This window comes from Cryptosporidium andersoni, assembly GCF_001865355.1.
Source record: "Cryptosporidium andersoni isolate 30847 chromosome Unknown contig_39, whole genome shotgun sequence".
Taxonomy (NCBI): Eukaryota; Apicomplexa; class Conoidasida; order Eucoccidiorida; family Cryptosporidiidae; genus Cryptosporidium; species Cryptosporidium andersoni.
The window spans coordinates 2,383-25,386 of record NW_027122789.1 but is presented as its reverse complement, the minus strand read 5'-3'; the positions used below and the strand labels follow the sequence as shown (position 1 = coordinate 25,386).

Below are 23,004 nucleotides of genomic sequence, written 5' to 3'. Positions count from 1 at the left end.
ATTTTACAATAATCCTTTTCAAAATATATTCAAAGTTTAAATTGAATCTTTATAATAAAAAATTATTAAAATAAATAACTTCCAATTTACTGTGAGAATAAAATCTCTTCATATTCTATTGACAGTTATATTTACAAACTTATATTTATAAGGGATACAAAATATTTTAAGATCTCCTTTAGATTTGATATATATGGATAATATTATATATTCATATTGAATTTATATAGTTAAATATAAATGTTTGAGGATGTATAAATAAATACTATTGTATAACATCAAATATTGATAAGTTTTTTATGTTCATCTTTTTAATATATATTTCAAATATTAGGTGATTTATTATGGTCATTGAATTCCCATACTATTGATTAAAGATGATATTTCGGATTACATTACATAAGAATTACTTAAAATTAATATAACTAAATCTTAAATTGATAAATATTAAATTAATATATATATATATATGTATACACATACATTTGTTAAAAAGTTACCTTCAATTTTACAATATAAAGTGGATATATATGCGGTCATACTTCTTGTTAATCTCATTCTAAATAGTTGTTTCTACATACTTGATTTATAGTAGAAAATTTATGTAGAAATTGAGATAAATTAATTTAAATAACTTTTTAAATTGATAGAATGGCTCGTTTATACTTTTATTATTCTGCAATGAATGCAGGCAAGACAACATTACTATTACAATCTTCTTACAATTATAGAGAACGTGGTTTGAGAACAATGTTATATACAGCTAAAATAGATAACCGTACAGGAGTGGGAATAATTAGTTCTAGAATTGGTTTATCAAAGGAGGCTAATTTATATTCATTTGATACGAATTTATATGATGAAATTGACATAGAAAATAATAAAAAGAAATTAGATTGTATATTAATTGATGAGTGTCAATTTTTATCTAAAGTACAAGTTAAACAACTTTGTAATGTAGTAGATAAATTAAAAATACCTGTTTTATGTTATGGATTAAGGACTGATTTTAGAGGAGAATTATTTGAAGGAAGTCAATATTTATTAGCTTGGTGTGATAAATTAATTGAAGTTAAGACTATCTGTCACTGTGGTAGGAAGGCAACAATGACTATGAGAGTTGATAAATGTGGTGATATTGTTTTAGATGGTGAACAAATTAAAATTGGTGGTAATGAAAGTTATGTTTCTGTGTGCCGTGAGCACTATATACTAAAGACATCAAAGCAATAATATGGTTTATAAAATTCGAAATCAAAACAATATCAATGACATATTTTGTATATTTTAATAGTATTCATTTGAACTATTTTCTGTGTTGAATAAAATGGGATTAATGATATTTATTTAATATTATACAAATTCTATATACTTATATTCAGAAGTCCACCCATGAAAAAAGTATGTGAACTTTAATCTGGAACAATGTATTATATATTTTGTAAAATATTGTTTAGTACTTAATATTTAATAAATTAGTGTATTATACTTGTTTCCTAGTGGTATTTTATTCTTAATATATAAATGGTGTCTTTATTCTAAATTTTAAATAAAACATTGAGAGATATTGCAGATACAATACACTTAAGTATTTATATCAAGATTTATGATAAATTGTGGAATTACTTATTACTTATTAGTAAATTAAAATCTATAAAGTATATTTAAATATTTGAATTATAAATATCGATATATATAATTCTTTTTAAAAGTTTATATATTAAAATGTAGAATAACAGTAATACTTAAGAATATACTTATATCAATAATAAAAAATTTATTTATAAAATCTTTATTATCTTTATCTTGAAAAATCACTAATTTATATTAATTTAGAATATTTTATATTAAATTGTAAATTTAGATTAATATTTTATATTATAGCTAATTTACTATAGTTATAAATGTTGTCGAGGATAATGTATTATCTTGAATAAATGCCTTCTAGATAATTTTTTCAATAATATGAAGTAATCTAATTTATAATATATAATTTAATACTCTAAGCTATATTTAATCTGTGGTATATTATTATTAAAATACAAAATAGTTCATAGTTATACTATAGTTACATTACTAAAAATTCTTATTATTTAAATAAATTTATTTTATATTTTCTTAAAATAAATATAACCAAGATTATCTGTAATATAATATTCAATATATATAATTTATATCTTTAAATTTTGATAAAATCAAACATTTCAAATTAGAATGATTTTTAATAAATTATTTTTTTTTTCTCACTGAACTATTAAGTTATAAATAAGATCTTAATTTTAATCTCGATATATTTTTAGTATTATAAATCTTGTCAATATTATTTGTAAGATTATATTTATTTTTATAAAAATCAGAATTGTCATTTTTCTTTAGCTGTATTATTTTCCTATTAAATAGTTATAAATCATTAAATATGATACAATAGTACCTTACTTAAGACCATATGAACTTTATATTAACAATTAATTGTTTAATTATAGCTCCAATTGGTTCGTTAATTTATTGATAGAAATAATATTTTAATAGTATTGAATATCAATAAATATATAGATGATTAGATTATAATGTAACCTTCCATAAAGTTATATTACAAAGAAAGTACATATACATAATATCCAATAGAATTTATTTAATTAATTAATATATTTAATAAGATTTAATCTAATAATTAATTAGATATATATTGATACAAAAATGAAAAATATAAAATATTCCTATTTATTTTGGAATCCATCTGTTATCAAAAGTTATTAATATTAAATTTTTAATATAAGATAAATAAATTTATTATTTAGATTCTAAGGTAATTTTTTTTTTCTTTGTTATTATTTCAAAAGTACTTTTTCAAAGTTAATATTTATTTATAAATTTGGCGCTTACTGCACTTATCCGTGGTATTGTTGCTGCATGCATGTGACTTATTCCTAAAGGGTATGGACAAGTGACTAAACCCTAATATGTAATAGAATTAAAGAAAAAAATGATTTTATCTAGTCAGATATTTATGATACAGGGAAATTATAAAGGGATATATATTTTTTCCTAAAAAATGCACTTTGTAAGCCTATTAGTAGCATTTTCCTTTACAAGTGGAGTATGGGCTAATGGAACTGAACAATATAAAAGTAGGAATTCAAATAATCTACTTTATATTTTAAAAAATAGCTGGAAATCATTGGATAAAGAGTTTTTATTTTTTGATTCACTTGGAAATGAATCACTTAAATATATTTCTAGCTTAGAGAAATTTCAGGTCCCTAATACTAGTCAAATAAAGACAACTATTTTGTCTCCAAAAAGATTATTTTTGGATATATTAGATAAAGTTAAAATTCAAATAAAAAATGATACATCTGCAGTAATAAATGATCTAAATAGCAGTAATGTAGATATTATCGCAATATTAAATAATACAGAAACAAGTATCGATATATGGAATAATTTGAATAAAGATGAATATATTTGCCAAGGATTACAAAATATGACCTATGAATGGTCTGAAGAGTTCTGTAAATATGAGGAATTTGTAGATAATGGATTTACTAGTAATGATGATATTATTAAAAATAAAGGTAATATATATATTATGGAATATAAAGGGAGTTCAGATATAATTTCTGACAATGAAAAAAATGAAAATAAAGAGAAGAAATATATAAAATGTTCTTGTAAAGGTTCTTTAATTTATTTGATTAAGAAAAAAGTAAGAGAAAATTCATCATTAAGAAGCTTGAAACAATCTCTTGTAGGTTTTACATTTCCAGATTTACCACAAGAAAATAAGCTAAAAGAATCATTTAAAGATAAAATAAGTAGAAGTTCAATACAAAAAGTTCTTCCAGTTAATAATATATCAAATATTCCATTTCCACCTTTACATAATAGTGGTAAATTATATAATATTAAAGATGGAAATTCTAAACCTGAAATATCTTTAGTTTCTGATGAAAAAGTTAATAATCAAGAGATTCTTCCAAATAAGTTTATGCCAAAAACATCACGAATCTATGGAAATGAAGATATACACCGAATTTCAAAATATGGGTATAATAATAATAATAATAATAATAATAATAATAATAATAATAATAATAATAATAATAATAATAATAACAGAAGTGTGAAGAATAATATTCAGTTAGTGAATTCAGAAATAAATGATAAAAATAAAATATTTATTTTTCAACCAAATTTTTTAGATGAATCTAAATTAAATACTTATGATCAAGAAATCAAGTTGTCAAAAAATTCAATATACCAAGATAAAATAATAGAAGAAAAGAAGCAATATACTATTGTTACTGATATGGAAATAAGAAATATTGATTATAATTCTTTACAAAGACCATTAATTAAGCAATCTTTTTACTTGGGATTCACTAATCTATTAGCTAATGGAATGAATATTAGTTCTCAAGATATTAATATTATTAAAATATGGAAAGTTTCAAATTTATCTCTTAGAAAAAATAAATACTTTCCAATTGGTATAAAAGTAAATATCAATGTATATGATTATATTTCATTTATAAAAAAATTTAAACAAATGCTTGAAGATAATGAAATTCCCTTTAATAACGTGTTTAATACGAAAATATTGTCAATTAATTTATTGGAATCTAACATGAATAAATATAAAGAAAATAATGAATATAATACTATAATTGGTTATAATAATAGTAAATCAAATTTAAAAACAGCTCCTATTAGTATATCTTTGGAAATTGTTCCTTTAGATAAAATAAAAGATGAAATTGAAGTTAAGAATAAATTACAATATTACTTATCTATTTCATTAAATAGTAGCTCAATACAATTAGTGCAATTTTCAGCAGGACTAAAACAAAAATTAAATTCTAGTTTTATATCGGTTATAAATACCGATATTTTAATATATCCAGAGGAAAATAGTGCAAACAGTGTAATTTTAATATTAAATAATCTTTATACTAATATTATTAATGGTAAAAATTCAGCTTTTTCCAATCATTTCAAATGTATAGGTTACAAAATCAAAAATATACCACGTACAGAAAATAGTGCAATTTATCCATTAAATAGATCAACATTAGATACATCATTGGGAAATTTAATGCAAGTAAATCAATTAGATTTACTCGAAGATATATTTCAAAGTGAAAATACATACATTTCTCAAGATCAAAATAATAATCCAGATAATCAACAAAATATTAATACAGTCAATAATATTAATTCAAATCTCAACAAATATCAAAATGATACTAATAATTCGCAGTATTTATATTCAAATAATAATAAAAATGAATTTTATGACTATACTAATGATTATCCAAATCAATATACTAATCAATATCCAGCTTTTCCAAATCCACCTTTAGCGTCTACATTTCAACCATATGAGTACTTAAGCTCTCCTCCAAATGATTTTTTTAGTGGAAGTTATCTGGACATAAATGGTCAATATACCCATATGGAAGAATATCCAATCAATATTTATGATTATTCAGGTAATGCACCATTTAATCCATTAAACGATCAACAATGGGGTCCTGAAAATAATGACCAATTCTTTTATACTTAACTTACAGTACCAAATATAATCAGTAAGAAGAATTTATATTTTATAAAGTAACCAAGTTATTATGTAGTTGGTATTGCGCGTTAATTTCATTTGGTTGTTTTTTTAATAGATCTATATTAAAAGAAATGAAAAATCCGATATTACACTCATCATAATGGTATTCTTATATTCAAAAAGTAATTGTGGTTTTATTTTGATATTATTTATATGGTTGTACACGAACAAAGTATGTCGTGGGAATAATTCGGTTGCAACAACAGAAACAAGTCAAAGTGAAGAGTATGATAGATTAAATAATAAAGATAGTGATCATATTTACTTTCCAAATTTGAATTCATTATTTTTATGGCTTGGAGAATTTGGGGAATCAGCAAAGGGAATTACATCTGATATTGAAAATAAAGAGTATGAACCTGAGAAAGAATTTCAAGCTACTCAGCTTGATATAGTTGAGTCATTAGTAGAATCTCTTGAGTATGCTTCTAATTCTAATATTGTATTTCAAAAAGTATATGAAGACAATATTATGCTTAATATTGAAGGGGAATTTAGTCTAAACCAATTAATTGAGAACTTAGAAGAAAATCGTAAATCGATTTTAGTACTTTATATAAAAATATTTAATAAAATACAAACATGCGAATCTGAATATAAGGATTTATGGATCAATCTATACGAACTTTCAAAGTCATGTTATTATATATTATGGGATATATATAAAACTGTATATGCATATTATAAGATGGTACAAAATCAACTAAAAGATGTAAAGGCTATGAAGAAGTTACTTAAAGAATTACTCGAAGGCTACAGATCCAAAGATGTCAAAGTTAAGTATAGAAAAGATTTAATTGAAGAAAAAATATTAAGCACAAGATTGAGAGAAAGTATGTTGGAAGAAGAACTATTCAAATTAACTCTTTCTTCATTTGAAGGGTCAACAGAATCTATTAGACAGCTTAAGAAGGTAGAAGAAGAAATTAAAGTGCATTCAAATAATACTCTCGGTGAATTAAGATCACTTTTAGATGAGATAAAAAAATTAATAGAAAAGAGAGACAAAAATTCTGAAGAAGATGAGGATCTGGAAATTTTACTTTCTATTTCACAAAGTGAATATGATAGAAAATATGAGCGTCAAAAGTTATATTATGAGGGCGGTACTTTACAGATTATTAAAGTAGACCCTTTAGTGGAGAGTATTGAGAGATCTCAAGAATTATTTGATGACAATGAAGATAGTGAGGATAAGTTAGAAAATACTGAAAATAAAATAAGAGTGAATGAATATAAATCACAAGATAGTGAATATAATAAATCCGAAGAAGCAGAGACTACTACAAATTCTTCAGAATCTAAAGGAATAATAGATAAGATAATGCCATTATTAAAAAGAAAAAAAGTAACTTGAAATAAGAAAGGAGAAATACAAATCGTTTTTTAAATAGTTACTTTAAATTTATAAAATAATTAAATAGTAAATATTTTATATATAAGAATAAAAAAAGAGATATTGGGACTTTATATTTTTGACATAATCTGAAATGTTTGAACTTGAATTCAAAGCAAAATATCAAGTTGATTTTAATATTATTAATGTCTGTAATCTAATACAAGACTTTGAATATATCCCCAATGTATCGGAAGATATATGTATATTAAATAAAAGTACTTCTAATACATTGAAATTTGAAAAGACTGAGAATGGTGATATTTTATACAACATCAGGAATAATGATACATCTGATTTATTTCTAGTATATTCAGAATCAAATTGTTGCTATTTTAAATACCTAATGACTGGTTTTTGTAAAATTGAGAAGTATAGAATAATGCTAGAAAATATAAACCTTAATAGTCAGGAATCACTATATAATACAGTAAGTAATATAATGAATATATTCTGTGAGATTGAAAAGAATTCAGGAATAGGTTTCAGTTTTGCAGGATATTATAAAAAGAATAAAATAGATGAGTATTTAGTATTTGGACGTGATAGAATTGGTACATCAAGTTTACTTATTACACGGACATGTAAAGGTGGTCTAATATTATCAACAGCTATTAATGAAAATATATTTTTAAATAAGGAGTATAAGCCAATTGAATTGTCACCTATGGGATTCTATATATTAAATCTGAAGAACTTAGAATTTGAAATAATAGGATGGAAAGAAGTATTACCATATTATATTGATTCATATTGGAATATTAATTTAAATAATATGAAAGATTCTATTAGAGAAGATTTTGATATATGTAAAGATGCAAACCTTTTATTAAATGAGCTAAGGAAAAATATGATATTGAAATTGGGAGATCTGATAAGTTATTCCTTTAATAAAGAGGGAATTTATGGATATATAGGAATAATGTTTTCTGGTGGTTTAGATAGTACTTTAATTACTTACTTAGTATTAGAGACATTATTTTATGAAATTAATAATTACGAGAAATTATGTAAAGATAAACTATTGAATATTCATAAAGGAATTAATTTAGATGAATTCAAAATATATTTTATAATTGAATTATTAAACTCAACATTTTCTCCAGAGGAGGCTCCAGATCGTTTAACTGGCCTATGTAGTTATTATGAATTGAAATCAATTTTTCAGGAATTTTTTTTAAAACATAATGTTGAATTAAGATTTATTTGTATAGATACAAATAAAGATACTTTATTTCAGGAAGAAAATATAATATTAGGACAGATATACCCATCTAATACTCATATGGATTTTAATATTGGCTCGGTTGAATATTTTACTACAAAAGGTATTGGTAGATTAATCAAACCAAGATTTTATATGGAAGAGTGGTGGAATGAAATTATTAATAATCAAAATGATCAAACACTTTGGTGTAACATATATGATATCAATTTATTGAAAGATAATTCTTATGAAAATACTGAGAAAGATTATAATATAAATAATAAAAATCATAAAATCAAGTGTCCTTATTGTTATTTTAGACAACATCCAAAGTGTTTTAATAAATGTTGTAAATCATGTTGTAGAAAGATACAACAAAGTTTATTAATTGTAGATAATTGTTCAAGTTCATGCAGAGTTCATAAAATGAAAACAGCTAATTTCAAGGGAATTCCTGCTACTTCAAGAAATATTAATACTAAGAATTATTATTTAGAATCAAATTTATATCATTTATCAATTTTACCTGGGGAATATATTAATTGTATTTATAAAAGTGAAGATTCCTTTTTATATAAATCTCAAAGTAAATGGATATTAATTGGTAGTGGTGCAGATGAATTTTTAGGTGGATATGGTAGACATTTAACTGCAAAAAAACATTGTGGAATTCAAGGCATTAGAGATGAGATGATCATGGATATTAGACGTCTTTGGATAAGAAATCTAGGACGAGATGATAGAATATTTAAATATCAAAGTAAAGGAGTATTTTATCCATTTTTACAGATTAATGTAATTGAAATCATTGGAAAGCTTAATTTTTGTAATATTAGTGGATTGGAAAATGGACCTACAAAACCAATATTACGTTATATTTCTAATTTATTAGGATTAAAGTTTGCCACAAAATTTAAAAAGAGAGCTATTCAATTTGGAACTAGGAGTACAAGACAAACTAATTTGGAACATTTTGATAGTAATAGAAAAGCTACTGCAACTGCAATATACTGTAAATCTAGGGTTAAAGATCTAGAAAAATAGGTGTTGGTGTATTGGCGGTTACATTCATATAAATACACCCCACTATATTGCATTATTTTTAATTATGGACTTTTTTCTTTTAAAAAAAAAGGGAATATTTCGTATTTCTATTGATAAACTTAATTCTAGGATATTATACTTGACATTTATTATTATGGATAGCCATGTCTTAAAGTCCAATATATTAAATGAGGAAGTTACAAATTTAGAGAATAAAGTTCAGGAGTGGTGCAACAATATTAATAACTCAATTGCTAATAATATGGGAGATTTTGAGAATAATGTGAATATAAATTTGAATTTTATACGGGAAGCTAAAGTTAGGATTGATGGATTACAAAAGAGAATTGGAGATTCAAAGGAATTATTTGAGATTAGAAGAGTTATGGAAAGTGAACAAGAGCAATATCAAAAACATCTTAATACAAATTTGCAGAATATGTTGGAAAAAGTCCAAAAACTTGAAATGCGTATTGCTGAAGATAGAAATAGATTAGAAGGTGAAAAAACAGCATATGAAAATGACCTACACATAGCAAAAATGCAATCTTCTGAAAGAGAGAAGGGTTGCAGAATATATAGTGATAATTTAGGATTATATATTAATAAAGTCAATGGTAATAACAGATTTACATTTATCTATATAGATGCTAATAATCCACTCAGAGAATTTTATTTTGATTTATATTATAATGAAAAAACATCAAGCTATAATGGTGTACATTGTGAACCTTATATCCATGAATTTCAAGATTTAACTAATAAGTTAAATAATAGATCAATTTGTCTGAGAAAATTTATTTCTAATATGAGACAAGCATTCAAAGATTCATTATAATACAAGAAAACTTATTCTAAAATTTATTAAATTTGACATTTATTACTAATTCTCTTAATTATATAGATATATATAATAAACTACCTAGATTTCACAAGCTGTATAACATCTTCATCATGTAATTTATGAGTAAGCCCAACACATTGAGGATTATGTTTAACACTTGTGCCCCAAACAAGAGCATGTTTAAATTCACTGATTAGATCCTTATGAATAAGTTTAACTACTGTTTCAACATCAATATTTCCTCTTTGAGGAGTTAGGATAAGAGGATCTGAAAAATCAGGTAATTCACCTTTCTTCTTTGTATATAATCTAACAAGTCCCAATTTGTCCCATATTAATTCTATCATTGTATCTAGATTCCAACGTTTCTGTGATGATATAACTACACTGTTTGGCCTTCTTGCAAGTTCATCTATTTCTTGAATATTTAAATTATCTATTTTATTGTATACATATAAACATGGTATATATTTTCTATTACCTTCAATACAATCAATAAAATCATCAATAGTACAATCCTCTTTAATTAGAACATCTGCATTGTAAATTTTATATTCATTTAATATATTTATAATCATCTTATTGTTAAGGTGAGTCAAAGGTACAGTTGAATTGAAGGTTATTCCACCTATTTTCTTAGGTCTAATACTTATCATTGGAGGTCTCTTATTTAATCTTATTCCTATAGATTCTAATTCTATTTCTAACTTTCTTTTTTGGTTTTCATCTTTAGTACAATCTAGAACCATTAGAATTAGGTCAGCTGATTGAGCTACTGCTATAACCTGTCTTCCTCTTCCTCTACCACTTGCTGCACCCTCTATTATTCCCGGTAGATCTAAAAGTTGAATCTTAGCATTATTGCATTTCATTATTCCCGGTACACATGCAAGAGTTGTAAATTCATAAGCTGCTATTGCACTTTCTGCACCTGTTGTTTCACACAGTAGCGTAGATTTACCAACAGAAGGAAATCCAATCAATACAACACGTGCATCACCTTGTTTTATAACATCAAATCCTTCTCCTTTATGGCTACTGCTATTCCCAGCTTCAATTAATTCAGTTCTCAATTTAGCTAATTGAGCCTTTAATCTACCTAAATGATATTCAGTTTTTTTATTTTTCTGGGTTCTAGCCATTTCAGCCTCTATATCAGCTATCCTTTCTAAAATTCCCATTATGTAAATTTAGAGATCTAAAAAAAGTTGTCTAAATAAGTATAAAGGAATTTTCTCAATTCCATTAATTTCCAAGGTATAATATTATTTATAATATATGGCGCCTAGTGAAAATATTCGCCTTTTTTTATTTATATATCAAGTAACTTAATTTTACCTTAAGTAATACTTTAAATAACCAAAATTACCAAAGTTTTAAAAGTTAAACTAACAAATAATAGGGGATTATAATACTGTCCTGCTAAATATTTGGTTTATATATTATATACAACTACTTTAATTAATGATCTAAGGGTTAGGCTTCATTATATTAGTAACTAGCACTTTATATATTATGGAAAATCTAAATACTGAGGAGATAGACCATGATTCTTTATCTGACATATATATTTTAACTAGTGAAAGTGACCAATTATCAGAAATTGATCTTTTACTATATAAGATAAGGAATAAGTTATCTGAATCTTTCTCAAATATGAGTTCTCAATTATATAAACAGGAGGTTATGGATGTTACATCTAATTTAGAAAAATATCAAGAACAACCATATTTATTAGATAAGTATTTTGAAAATATATGTTTACCCTTAACTAATCGGTTATATTTGGAATTAATCAGTTTAGCACAAGTTCTTCACAAACAAGTACTAGAATCCTGTAGATTAACTGAAGTGAATTTTAAGAATCCTAATATTGATGAATTAATAAATTATAATTTATATCATCTTTCATATTGTATATATATATTGTGTAAGATACGTGGTTTAAAGATTACTTCATTATATTTTCCACAAGATGTTAAGTGTCTTGAAATAGTTATAGATTTTTTAACAATTATAAACCAAGCAGACAATGATACGATTTATAAGGAAGATTATGAATATAATATAAAGTGGTATTTAATATATGTACTATATATATGGCTAACTGTATTAGTTCTTACTCCTTTTCCTCTTAATATCCTTGATTCAAAATATACAATAAATTCAAAGTTAGAATTATTTAATAGATTACTTAGTATAATAATTCCAAAAATAGTAAGTTGTAATGCTTGTATTACAAAAGAAGTTGCAGCTCTTGTATTTGCAAAGATTGTCTGTAGAAATGATTTTATTAATTTATGGAATGAAAATAACAAACAATACTGCAATTACTATCATAATATTATTAGTAATGCAATACTCAAGGATTCAAATACTAATATGCTTCTAACATTTAAATATATGTTGAAGATTGCTCCATTCGAAAATATAGAAATATTTATTCCTTATATTAAGAATTTTTTAGAATGGGATAAAGAAAATTTGCAAACATCAATTTCATCAACTTGTTCTACAAAATATACAAAATATAGATTAACTTGTACTTCTAGATTAATAATAAGGCTATATCAAAATATGCAAGATGTAAATCAACGTAAATATTTATTTGATGTAATACCATGTACAATTAAAAATATATTAAGTGATTGTTATAATAATTCAAGTACAATTAGATTCATAGCTGCAAAGAATTTGGCTAAAATTCTTAAATGTATATCCAATGAAGATGAATTCAATAATATTATTAATAATATCTTATCAATGTTAGTTAACTATAGTGATGATATAGAGAATATATTTAGCCATAATTCAGGTAATATGACTATAGATAATCCTAGAATAAACTTATGTACTATACATTCATCAGAAAAACATACAATTAGCACAGGGGATTTTAAGGAATTTGGAGATTTAGAAACTGCAACTTCTAATATAAGTGATTCAAATAATTATAAAAGAAAATTTGCAATATGTTCATCAACATCTGCCTATATATTACATGGGAAATGCTTAGCGCTAGCTGAGATCATTAGGAATAATGTACTACAACTTAATTTACAATATATGAAAGATATTGTTGAAATATTAAGACAATGCTTAGAATATGAGTTTTGGTTATCTAATAGGTCAATTAGTAGTCAAATAAGAGATTCAGCTTGTTATATAGTATGGAATATTGCTAGATATTATAATCCAGATATAGTTAAACCATATATTCAAGATTTAATCAATTGTTTAATACCATTAACTGTTTATGATACTAATATTAATGTTAGAAGAGCTTCTTGTGCAGCTTTACAAGAACTTATTGGACGTCAAGGTGCAAATTATATATTATTTGGAATATCAATTGTAACTATTGCAGATTTTTTCAGTATATCATCAATTAAATCTTCATTTTTGATTGTTTCTAAGAAGCTAGCTGAGCTTTCACCAAACCCAAGAACTAATATTACATTATATGATCAAAATTCGAATATAATTAATGATAACAATACTTATACATTTTCTGTTATATTGATTAAATATTTACTTAGAAATGTATTTGTGAATCCAAATCCTAAACATCGATTACTAGGACTTTATTCATTTGTTGAACTAGTTCCATATGCAAGATATTACTGTTATAAAGTCATTTTACCACATATTCTTAATATTTCCAAAAAAGATTTTGAAGTTAAGGCATCATATGATGATAATAATCCAATAAACAGACAATGGACTATAATTGTTATTGCAATACTTATTAAACTTGCTAGAAATTTAACAAAAAACTTTTTTAATGAAATAATTGATAAAGATATAGCATTAAAGTATAATGTAAATAATTGGAGTGATATTGTTAGAAATATTGTGATACAAATTGAAAAGAAACATTTATATAGAGGAAAAGGTGGTGAATTAACTAGGAAGGCAAATTTGTATTTGATCGTTTCTTTAGCTGAATCATTTGAAACAATTCCATTTAAAAAGGCTACATTTACAAGATATATTAAAATTGTTTCAGATGGTCTCAAACACCTAACTTTACCTGTTCAGATGTCTGCATTATCAGCACTAGAAGCCCTAATTAAATGGAGAATAAATTTTAACGATTTAAATGAGCAACAAATAAGCTATCTTCCTAATATTGAATGTTTACTAGATGAAATAATAGAATATATTAATAAAAAATCTACTCATATTGTTGCCATTAGAGGCTATATTTTAGCAATTGGTATTATAGTTTCACAACTTTTTAATCAAATAAATATTGAACTACTTAAGAGATCAATCAATTGTTTGATTAATATATTTTCTTTTCAACTAAAAAATAAAATTCTTTGCGATAATTCAAGAATATTTATAAATTCTAGTAGTTTTGATGCTGAATGTAGAAGAAATTCTATACTTTCTATTGGTATTATATTTTCGAACATAAGTGAATCCATTTTAAATCACTTTAATGATATACTTGGAATTATTTCATCTATATTGTTAAATGGGTGTCTAGATTATTCTATCGATAAAAGAGGTGATATTGGATCTTGGATTAGAGAAATTTCCTTAGAAGTTTTCACCTTATTATATACAAATCCAATTATGAATAAATTTATTAAAAAAGATGAAGTATTATATTCTTTCCTGTTTAATATTTTTAATCATTCAGATAAAATTAGAGTTAAAGCTTTACTACTTTTTTGGAGGATCCTTTCAAGAGATGAATACAATCAACCTTTTACCTACCTGAATCCATACTGGTTTTATTATCGTATATTTTATGGAATTCCATATGAGATATTTGAAGTAGAACTCCTAAAAAGATATAATTTAATGATAAGTAATAATAATAATTCTCATTTTAAGGAAGGCTTAGAATTTATAGATTTAAAAGAAGCTTATACAAAAATTATATCAAATGAAAGAATAAGTCAAGTTTGTGAATATAACTATTTGGAATCTTTTTTTACAGATAAAGAGAATACTTTTAATTGCTCATGTATTTATTTTGATCAAATAGATTGTATAGAAAAATTACCTGAACCTCTTCTTCCATACATAAATTTTGATAAGCACTTTATAATAGATCATATGAGCAGGAATATTCAGATATCAAACTTTTCCAATATTTCTCTCGTTTGCAAAGAGTTTCTTCCTATTTTGAATCATAATTTGTTTAGATACCCTATTTTAATAGGTCTGCTTAATTGGATTAATCATTCATCTACTACTCTACCCTCATCAAATATTGCAAAAAATGAATTTTTATATTATATGATGCATTCAAATAATTCAGATGAAATAGTACAGAATATTTTTATTGATTTAAAGTTAATTTTGACATATTTTTTAGAGATTGAATCTTTAAATAAATTGGATTTTATTTATATATCTTCAATATCTAAACTTGTTCAATTTTTCCTTGAATGGGAATTTGTAAAAATAAATCACTCTAACATTCTTTTAGAAGTTATAAATATTCTCAAACAAAATCTGGAAAGTACCAGTGATATTTTATTACTAAAATCTTTATCTTCAACTTTTATTTCAATATTGTTTTATCCAGAAATACTTGACAATAGCATGATTACTTGTGCTTTAAATACAACAATTAAAATTTTAACTTGTGAGTATCCCTGTCTTCGTATTTATGCTTCAGAATCTATTTATAAGGGTATACACTCAAATAATGAAAATTATAATCGAGATCTATCTATACTAATTACTAACACATCTTGGAATCGAACTTTTTTAAAAGATGAACTTATTCAGATAGGTAAAGAATTTGAAAGACATTATTATAAGTGGAGAAATATATAAATGATAATTATCTCTATAATTGATTAAAATATAAGCAATATTAAAATTTTATTTGTTGTACTGAATATATTTTAGCTTGCTATTAGATATAATTAACATTGAGTTATTAAATATAAGTAAATTAGATTTATTTTAAATCTAAGACATTAGTTTTCATTTTTCTATACCTCTTTTTTAAAAGAATAAGATATATAAGTCTCTGTAATATTATAGAAGTATTGTGAATAAATTCCTAATTTATGAAAAAAGAAAAAAAAGTGCACCATGCTGTCATGGAGCTTGTGTATGCACACACTCTACACACAATTGACATACTTTTGGAATATTTTCATTAAATAATAGAATTGAAGGTTAATGGTATTATTTCAATGGCAAAGTGAGTATGAATACTTATTGCATAAGATATGTGATATGCTAGATGAATGTAAACAGCTAGGTTTTTTAATGATAAGCACAGACTATGCTAATGCATATTTAAATACCTCAGCATTTCAAAATTATGTTTCTATTGGATCAAATGCACTACGTGAGGATATAAGAAGAATTGCAGAATTAATAAGCTCTTTTTCTACCCCTGGAATATTAAGTTACATGTCAGCATGCTGTGTTGATGATATAAATCTATCTCATATTTTTTCTCTGTTACGCCTTCACACATTATTAGAGCATTATCCTAAACCTTTAATACTACATACACAAAGAGCACAAATAGTCATTGCAATGTATGGAGAATTATCAGCAGTAAGAAGGGATTTGGAAACAGGAATATTAAAGCGACAAAATGATAATAATAACTTATTGTTAACAAGAAAGTATAATAATGAACAGTGTATTGAATTACTTAAAAAAACTATCAATCAATTTACAGGTATTATTGTAGATTCTGGTAGAGATCGTTCTACATATATTAAAGAAGCTTTTTGTGCACCAGCATTTACTCCACCTAGAACAAATATTGCCATACCTATTGACAATGACCTACAATTATCAGATAATCTAAATGGTCAAATGAATCATAGTATTTCTCTTATTCCATGTTCTAATAAGGGAGACCCTTTATTAGTAACAGCACTATTATGTGGCTCAACGTTATCAATATGGCAAAGACTTTATTTATTATATGATCCTGATAGAGAGACATCTAAAGAATCTATTGTTCATGCTGTAGCTTATGCAGCTCCTAAGATGGACAGAATGCGTCAATTAGTATTTACAAGTTTTTTACAGGCTTTATGTAGACCTAAATGGAATGAAGATAATACTCTCAAATTATCTAATAAAATGAAGAGAAATCAAAATCAAAATACTGAAATAATTCAGTTAGTTGTACGTGGTTTCTTATCTTCTGGAATTTCAGTCTGGTCATATGAATATCCACAACAAGTACATGATATAACTTCAAGCCATGCATTATCTATTAGAGAGAAAAATAAGTTATTAAGTATATTAAAATTATTAGATGAAAAACCTTTGATAGATGATGAGATAGATGAAAGTAATATTATTCCTTCTTTTGAATCTGTTATACGAGAATTAGCTAGGGAATTCTATCATAATTCAAACTGGGAAATAGAAGATACTGGGTTTTTATCGGCATTAGGAGAACGTAAATCATTTAACGATAAAGGAAATGTTTTAGATGGGGCCTTAAAAACTAGTTATTACCAAGAAAATTTTCATGGGAAACCTTTGGATTCTATAGTATCTGATAGATCTAAATTCTATCATGCTATGGGATACTTTAAAAGTACATTGACAGATTCATTAGAAGGAGTATATACAAAATCTGATTACATAGTTAGTGCAGATCCAACATTTTTTGAGTTTCAATCAAGTCAAGTATAATTAATAAATAGATTCTTATAAACTTAAATAATCACTTAGTAATTGTAATTTATTGTAATTGATCTTAATATCAATATAAGTTCATTACCTCAGTAATTTGTTTGGCTTTCAAAAAATAAAACATATTAAGGCATGAACTAACAACTTATTTGTATTGTATAGACTGACATCTTCAATATTTCAATTTATCCTATATAATTATAATTCTATGCTTACTTGTTTTTTGTTTAGTAAAAATAGTAAATAGGTATTTATAAATAGTTTATATATTTTATTAAACTAAGTGGATCTAATTATTATTTGTAATTTTATCATATTATCTACTATAGATTGCTGTAATATACTTTGAGATATTTAGCCATATTCTTAAGAGTAATATTAAATTTTTCTGAGTAACAATATTTGTCATTTATCCTAGAATTATCTATTTACAATCCCTGAGTATGTACAAGTAGCATTACTATCAAATATTATACTTATAAATTAAATAATCCCACTATAATTCGTGTATAATACTAATGTATAGGTATAATGTAGATCCTAAATACTTTTTTAACATGTCTTCTTAGGTAGTATTGAGAAGTTTTAGATCCTTCTAAAAGTTTTATATGACTAAATTGTATATATACCACAAAATTACCAATGTTAAAAAATAAAGAAATTTCTAATGAGTCTATACTATCTATTACTAATAATTACTTATATCCCATTAGATATTACTGGAATTTCTAGTGTATAAATGTACCATATTTTCATTATATCTTAAAAAGAAAAAAAAAATCTTCCCGTTATAAATAAGCGGTCAATTTAGACCGCTTAAATTCAGTAATTATTAAAGCTTACTTTTACTTTTCTTTTACAGGGAAGATTATCTTTATGTTTCATAAAAATCCAAATACCTTTGGAACTACTGTGGGGATATCTGATTCTATCACAACTGGAAATTCTTATATTAGTGAGTTTGCAAGGCTTAACAATAGGCTTAAAACAAATGGCTTCTCTACAATTCCATTTATACCAGACTTAGTATCCCCTTCAAGATCTTTTGTTCCATTTGGTAAAATTAATGAAACAGATGTAAGATCTACTGTTATGAATGAGGACAAAAAATTTATAGATAAACAGGTAAATATTTCGACTTCTATGGGGATACTAGCTAGCAGTAGTATTTCACCAGATAAGGATACTGAAGATCATGATAGGATTGATGAGACTCCAGATATGAAGAAAGGAAGATTATTATCTGATTTATCTCTACTACACTCAGATGAATATCATACTGTTGGTTCTATACTACATGACTTGCGAGTATCTAAGATGCAAGAAGGTGAAAGAGATATTGAACCAATTGCAACAATTCCTGACTTAGATAAAACTACTGACAATGATTTGTATAATGAGAAATATCAATTACCTTCTAGTAATCCTATTTTTATGTCTTCAAATACTTTATATGAAAGAAATAATGTAGAATTGACATTTACATCTGGTATGGGTGTGACATTACCTCCTCAAGCTATAGCAGAACCACAAAGACTCTTAGTAGATGGCAATAAACTCATTGAAACTATACATAATATTTTATATGAATTAGAGTCTCGTACCCAATATACAGCTGAGGAATTGAATATTGAAAGGTCTCAAAAGCATGGGATGTATGAAAAATTGCAAAGTATACGAAAACGCTGTGAGATCTTAGAAAGAGAAAATTCAAATCTGAGATTATTAAATAAACAAAAGAGTGAAGATGAAGTTTCTAGAACAAAGAAACAAAATAATAATGCAGATGTTTTATTGGCAATAAATAAAGTTGAGAGAGAAAAACAACATCTTTTAGTTGAGAATAATAGGCTGAAACAAGAGATAGAAAAGTTACATGAAGCTGATGATAAGGCTCGAGATAAAGCTGATCACTTTTTGAGATTATTAAGAAGCAGTTTAATTAGTGAAACTTCAAAAGATACCCTTCCGAATATAAATAATTTTACACTTCCAAATGGAACCTTAACAAAATCTGAAAAGAAGAAATTACTTCAATCGCACTACTTATATTCTATTTTAGTTGGGATGGAGAAATCTATACAATACTGGAAGTTGAAATCAAAAGATCAATCTAATAATGATAATATAAATCAAGAGATTGATTTTAGCAACTACAGTAATATACACGAAGAAAATAATGGTGAAAGCCTTATGAAGTCATGGGAATTATCACCAAGTGACTTAATGAAGAGGGATAAGTTTTTATGGTCTAATGGTCTATATCTATTACAACATGTTGATAGAGAAGAGTTAGAAAGTACGATTAGATGGTGTTGTCGTTTATTGAATACCTCTGACTTCCGGAATATACCAATATATATAGGAAAAGTTATATCTCAAACTAATAAACAAAACAAAGATAAGGATAAAACATTGAATGAAAGTACTCCTAACGTAATTAATTCAGAAATAAATAATTTAGATATTTTTAATAGTTCAGAAGAAATATATAATAGATTTTATACCCACTTTAAAACTTTATTTGATGTTGAAGATGAACAAGATATTATACAAGTATCAAACTCTATTTATATACAATTAAGGGACTTAAAATACTTATTCAAATTAATTTGTTCCTTTTTTAACTTGGATTATAACTCAACATCTATTACTAATTGCCAAAAACATCTTAGTGAATTCATTTCATCATATACTAGTAGAACCACTGGATATATTGGAAATATACAACCTCAGATTAGGAATTCTCCTAATACTCCCTCTAATGTCATGCATATTATAGAATCTCTTAAAATAGTCTTGGGAGTTAATTCAATTGATGATATATTACCTTCACTCAAAAAACACCTAGATACTCAATCTGCTGTGCTTTTAGCTCTATCAAACAAATAATAGGGGACTATGTAGTCCTCAATATATTCCATTAGTGCACTATTAATTATAAGTACTTATGTTATTAATTTATTGATTAATATAATGGTTGGGATTATTTTTAAGATGTTGTTGTAAATGTTAACTGGCCTAATAATTACATACATCTTTAGGTTTGGCGTCTCGTCCCAGAGATCGATACCTGGCATTTAGGCGGTTTATATTATTAAGTCAGTTTATTTATTAATAAAGTACTTAATTAAAAAATATGAACCAGGATATTGATGACTTATCTTTGGAAGAGATATTACGCAGTGATAGGAAATCTATAGTCTCTCAGAATAAAAACAAATTTAATAGTAAATTTGAAGAGATCCAAAGAAAGACTTTAACAAAATTAGCTCCTAGAACAAAAAATAGTCCATTAGAAGTATCATCCCGTAGAGAAAGTCTACCAGAAAAGACCTTAAATGAAATCAACTATATAAAAAATAAACATATAAGAGATAATAAAGGTATAGATCCTAGATTTAAGGATGCATCTGGTAATTTAAATATTCACTTATTCCAAAGATCATATGAATTTCTAGATAATATACGTGAAAAGGAAATTAAGGAGATTAGAGAGAATTTAAAGCTATATAGACTTATGGAAAAATCAAAGAAAGCAGGTACATGGCATAAGATTAAGAAGAGGAGCGGATTTAGAAATTCCAATATAGTTCATATGACTAGTGAAGATTATGAGAATTTGAATAAACAACTACAAAGATATGTTAGCGAAATTGATCGTAGAAATACAATTAGACTCAAACAAGAAGTTATATCTCAATATAGAAAGGAAGAAAATAAGAGGATCCAGGAAGGTAAGAAACCATACTTTTTGAAAAAGAAAGACATTAATATATTAGCATATAAATGCAAATATAATGACCTTGATAAAAAAAGGAAAAGGAATTTAGAAGAAAAACGAGGGCTTAAACAAAAGATAAAATTCAAACCCCCAGTTAAAAGATAATTAGTTATTAAAAATAATAAATTATAAAATTGGATTTATAACTTATAAATATAGTAATATTAATCCAAATGTTATCTAAGATGAATATAAACAAGCTCTAATTTCATATATATAATAAATATATTATTTTTTCTGATAAATGGTCATGAAATATGTACTATATTATCAATATTTTAAAAGTTTTTTTTTCTAAATAACTAATACCTAAACTTAGAAAATTCTCTTAATAAGCACATATAAATTTGCAACTAATAATATAATAATAATAATATATAATATAAGTCTCTCTATTAGTTTTTGACGATATAAATTGTTTGTTAGCTTGCGACTTTCCATCATATTGAAGTCTATATAATTTAATCCATATTTAGTTCTTGTCAAGGTATCTCTTTGAATAATAAGTGTACTTAATGAATCTTCCCCAACTTTATGTGTTTCTTGAGCTAGTTTTGTTGTTATATTTAGATTATCATTATTCCTACTTATTAATTGATTTGTTATTGTAGTTGGTGATGAACTATTATATTTATTTAGGTTATAAGTCATAGAATAGTTTGATATATCGGAATCTCCATTTGTTAATTGATAATTAGCCCTTTTTTTTGAGTTTGTTTCTATTTTTCTCTTTAGAATATTACATTGTTTATTAATATCAGTAAATACCTTTACATATCTTTGATATGATTGATATTGTGGAGCCTTATTTGATAATATCTCAGTCTAAAATAGGTCAATTAAAAAATTTTATCCTATTGAACTATTTATAAAGGTTTACAGTATAAATATAAATTCACTTACTTCTCTTTTTAAATTATTCAAGTTTTCTTGTGCCTGTTCTAATAATCTATCCAACTTTTTAATATTTTCAAAATTCAACTCAGTATTTGAATCTTCTATAGTAATAGTATAGCTATCTATATTATAATTACTTGATATTATTTCTTCAATTTCACGTATGTATCTTGCAAAATCCTCCTCATACATATCAAAATATTCTGAAGCAATTAACATCTGTATATCTTACAAAATGAACTAATTACTTTAAATATTATATCTGAAATATTTTCTGATAAAATGAAAGTTATAATTTTGAAATAAAATTATTTATAGCCACTGTTAGAGTATCTCAACAGCTTAAAAATCCAATTTCAATATATTTGAAGAATACTTTGTTTAATAATAGAATATATTTCAAAATATATTCCGTTACAATATTATTACAAATCTAGTTATATTGTACAATCAAAATTTATACGTTATAAACAAAAAAAAAGAAAAATTAGCCTCAAGTTTATTAAATATATTAAAAGACCATTAGAAAGTATATATAACTACTTATTTAATAATTAATAAACTC

General features: G+C 24.7%; 11 protein-coding genes across 11 annotated transcripts; 9 read left to right on the top strand and 2 right to left on the bottom strand.

Annotated features, from left to right (window-relative positions):
* Positions 1–651: 651 nt before the first annotated feature.
* On the top strand, positions 652–1,233 carry cand_034490 (thymidine kinase family protein; the record flags this gene model as incomplete). The annotated part of the gene is made up of 1 exon (XM_067213675.1): positions 652–1,233. The coding sequence occupies one exon, from the start codon at positions 652–654 to the stop codon at positions 1,231–1,233; it is 582 nt and encodes a 193-aa protein (XP_067070070.1).
* A 1,819-nt stretch (positions 1,234–3,052) lies between these two features.
* On the top strand, positions 3,053–5,566 carry cand_034480 (uncharacterized protein; the record flags this gene model as incomplete). The annotated part of the gene is made up of 1 exon (XM_067213674.1): positions 3,053–5,566. One exon carries the CDS (start codon positions 3,053–3,055, stop codon positions 5,564–5,566), a length of 2,514 nt encoding a protein of 837 aa, XP_067070069.1.
* Positions 5,567–5,720: 154 nt separating this feature from the next.
* On the top strand, positions 5,721–6,977 carry cand_034470 (uncharacterized protein; the record flags this gene model as incomplete). The annotated part of the gene is made up of 1 exon (XM_067213673.1): positions 5,721–6,977. The coding sequence occupies one exon, from the start codon at positions 5,721–5,723 to the stop codon at positions 6,975–6,977; it is 1,257 nt and encodes a 418-aa protein (XP_067070068.1).
* A 133-nt stretch (positions 6,978–7,110) lies between these two features.
* On the top strand, positions 7,111–9,267 carry cand_034460 (asparagine synthase family protein; the record flags this gene model as incomplete). Its single annotated transcript, XM_067213672.1, has 1 exon — positions 7,111–9,267. The coding sequence occupies one exon, from the start codon at positions 7,111–7,113 to the stop codon at positions 9,265–9,267; it is 2,157 nt and encodes a 718-aa protein (XP_067070067.1).
* Positions 9,268–9,331: 64 nt separating this feature from the next.
* On the top strand, positions 9,332–10,105 carry cand_034450 (uncharacterized protein; the record flags this gene model as incomplete). Its single annotated transcript, XM_067213671.1, has 1 exon — positions 9,332–10,105. One exon carries the CDS (start codon positions 9,332–9,334, stop codon positions 10,103–10,105), a length of 774 nt encoding a protein of 257 aa, XP_067070066.1.
* Positions 10,106–10,185: 80 nt separating this feature from the next.
* cand_034440 (developmentally regulated GTP-binding protein 2) lies at positions 10,186–11,292 on the bottom strand (the record flags this gene model as incomplete). The annotated part of the gene is made up of 1 exon (XM_067213670.1): positions 10,186–11,292. One exon carries the CDS (start codon positions 11,290–11,292, stop codon positions 10,186–10,188), a length of 1,107 nt encoding a protein of 368 aa, XP_067070065.1.
* A 334-nt stretch (positions 11,293–11,626) lies between these two features.
* On the top strand, positions 11,627–15,913 carry cand_034430 (HEAT repeat family protein; the record flags this gene model as incomplete). Its single annotated transcript, XM_067213669.1, has 1 exon — positions 11,627–15,913. The coding sequence occupies one exon, from the start codon at positions 11,627–11,629 to the stop codon at positions 15,911–15,913; it is 4,287 nt and encodes a 1,428-aa protein (XP_067070064.1).
* Positions 15,914–16,267: 354 nt separating this feature from the next.
* Positions 16,268–17,758, top strand: cand_034420 (uncharacterized protein; the record flags this gene model as incomplete). The annotated part of the gene is made up of 1 exon (XM_067213668.1): positions 16,268–17,758. The coding sequence occupies one exon, from the start codon at positions 16,268–16,270 to the stop codon at positions 17,756–17,758; it is 1,491 nt and encodes a 496-aa protein (XP_067070063.1).
* An 876-nt stretch (positions 17,759–18,634) lies between these two features.
* Positions 18,635–20,650, top strand: cand_034410 (uncharacterized protein; the record flags this gene model as incomplete). The annotated part of the gene is made up of 1 exon (XM_067213667.1): positions 18,635–20,650. One exon carries the CDS (start codon positions 18,635–18,637, stop codon positions 20,648–20,650), a length of 2,016 nt encoding a protein of 671 aa, XP_067070062.1.
* A 247-nt stretch (positions 20,651–20,897) lies between these two features.
* On the top strand, positions 20,898–21,647 carry cand_034400 (uncharacterized protein; the record flags this gene model as incomplete). Its single annotated transcript, XM_067213666.1, has 1 exon — positions 20,898–21,647. The coding sequence occupies one exon, from the start codon at positions 20,898–20,900 to the stop codon at positions 21,645–21,647; it is 750 nt and encodes a 249-aa protein (XP_067070061.1).
* A 210-nt stretch (positions 21,648–21,857) lies between these two features.
* cand_034390 (uncharacterized protein) lies at positions 21,858–22,658 on the bottom strand (the record flags this gene model as incomplete). The annotated part of the gene is made up of 2 exons (XM_067213665.1): positions 21,858–22,367; positions 22,446–22,658. The coding sequence occupies 2 exons, from the start codon at positions 22,656–22,658 to the stop codon at positions 21,858–21,860; spliced, it is 723 nt and encodes a 240-aa protein (XP_067070060.1).
* Between the last annotated feature and the right edge of the window lie 346 nt (positions 22,659–23,004).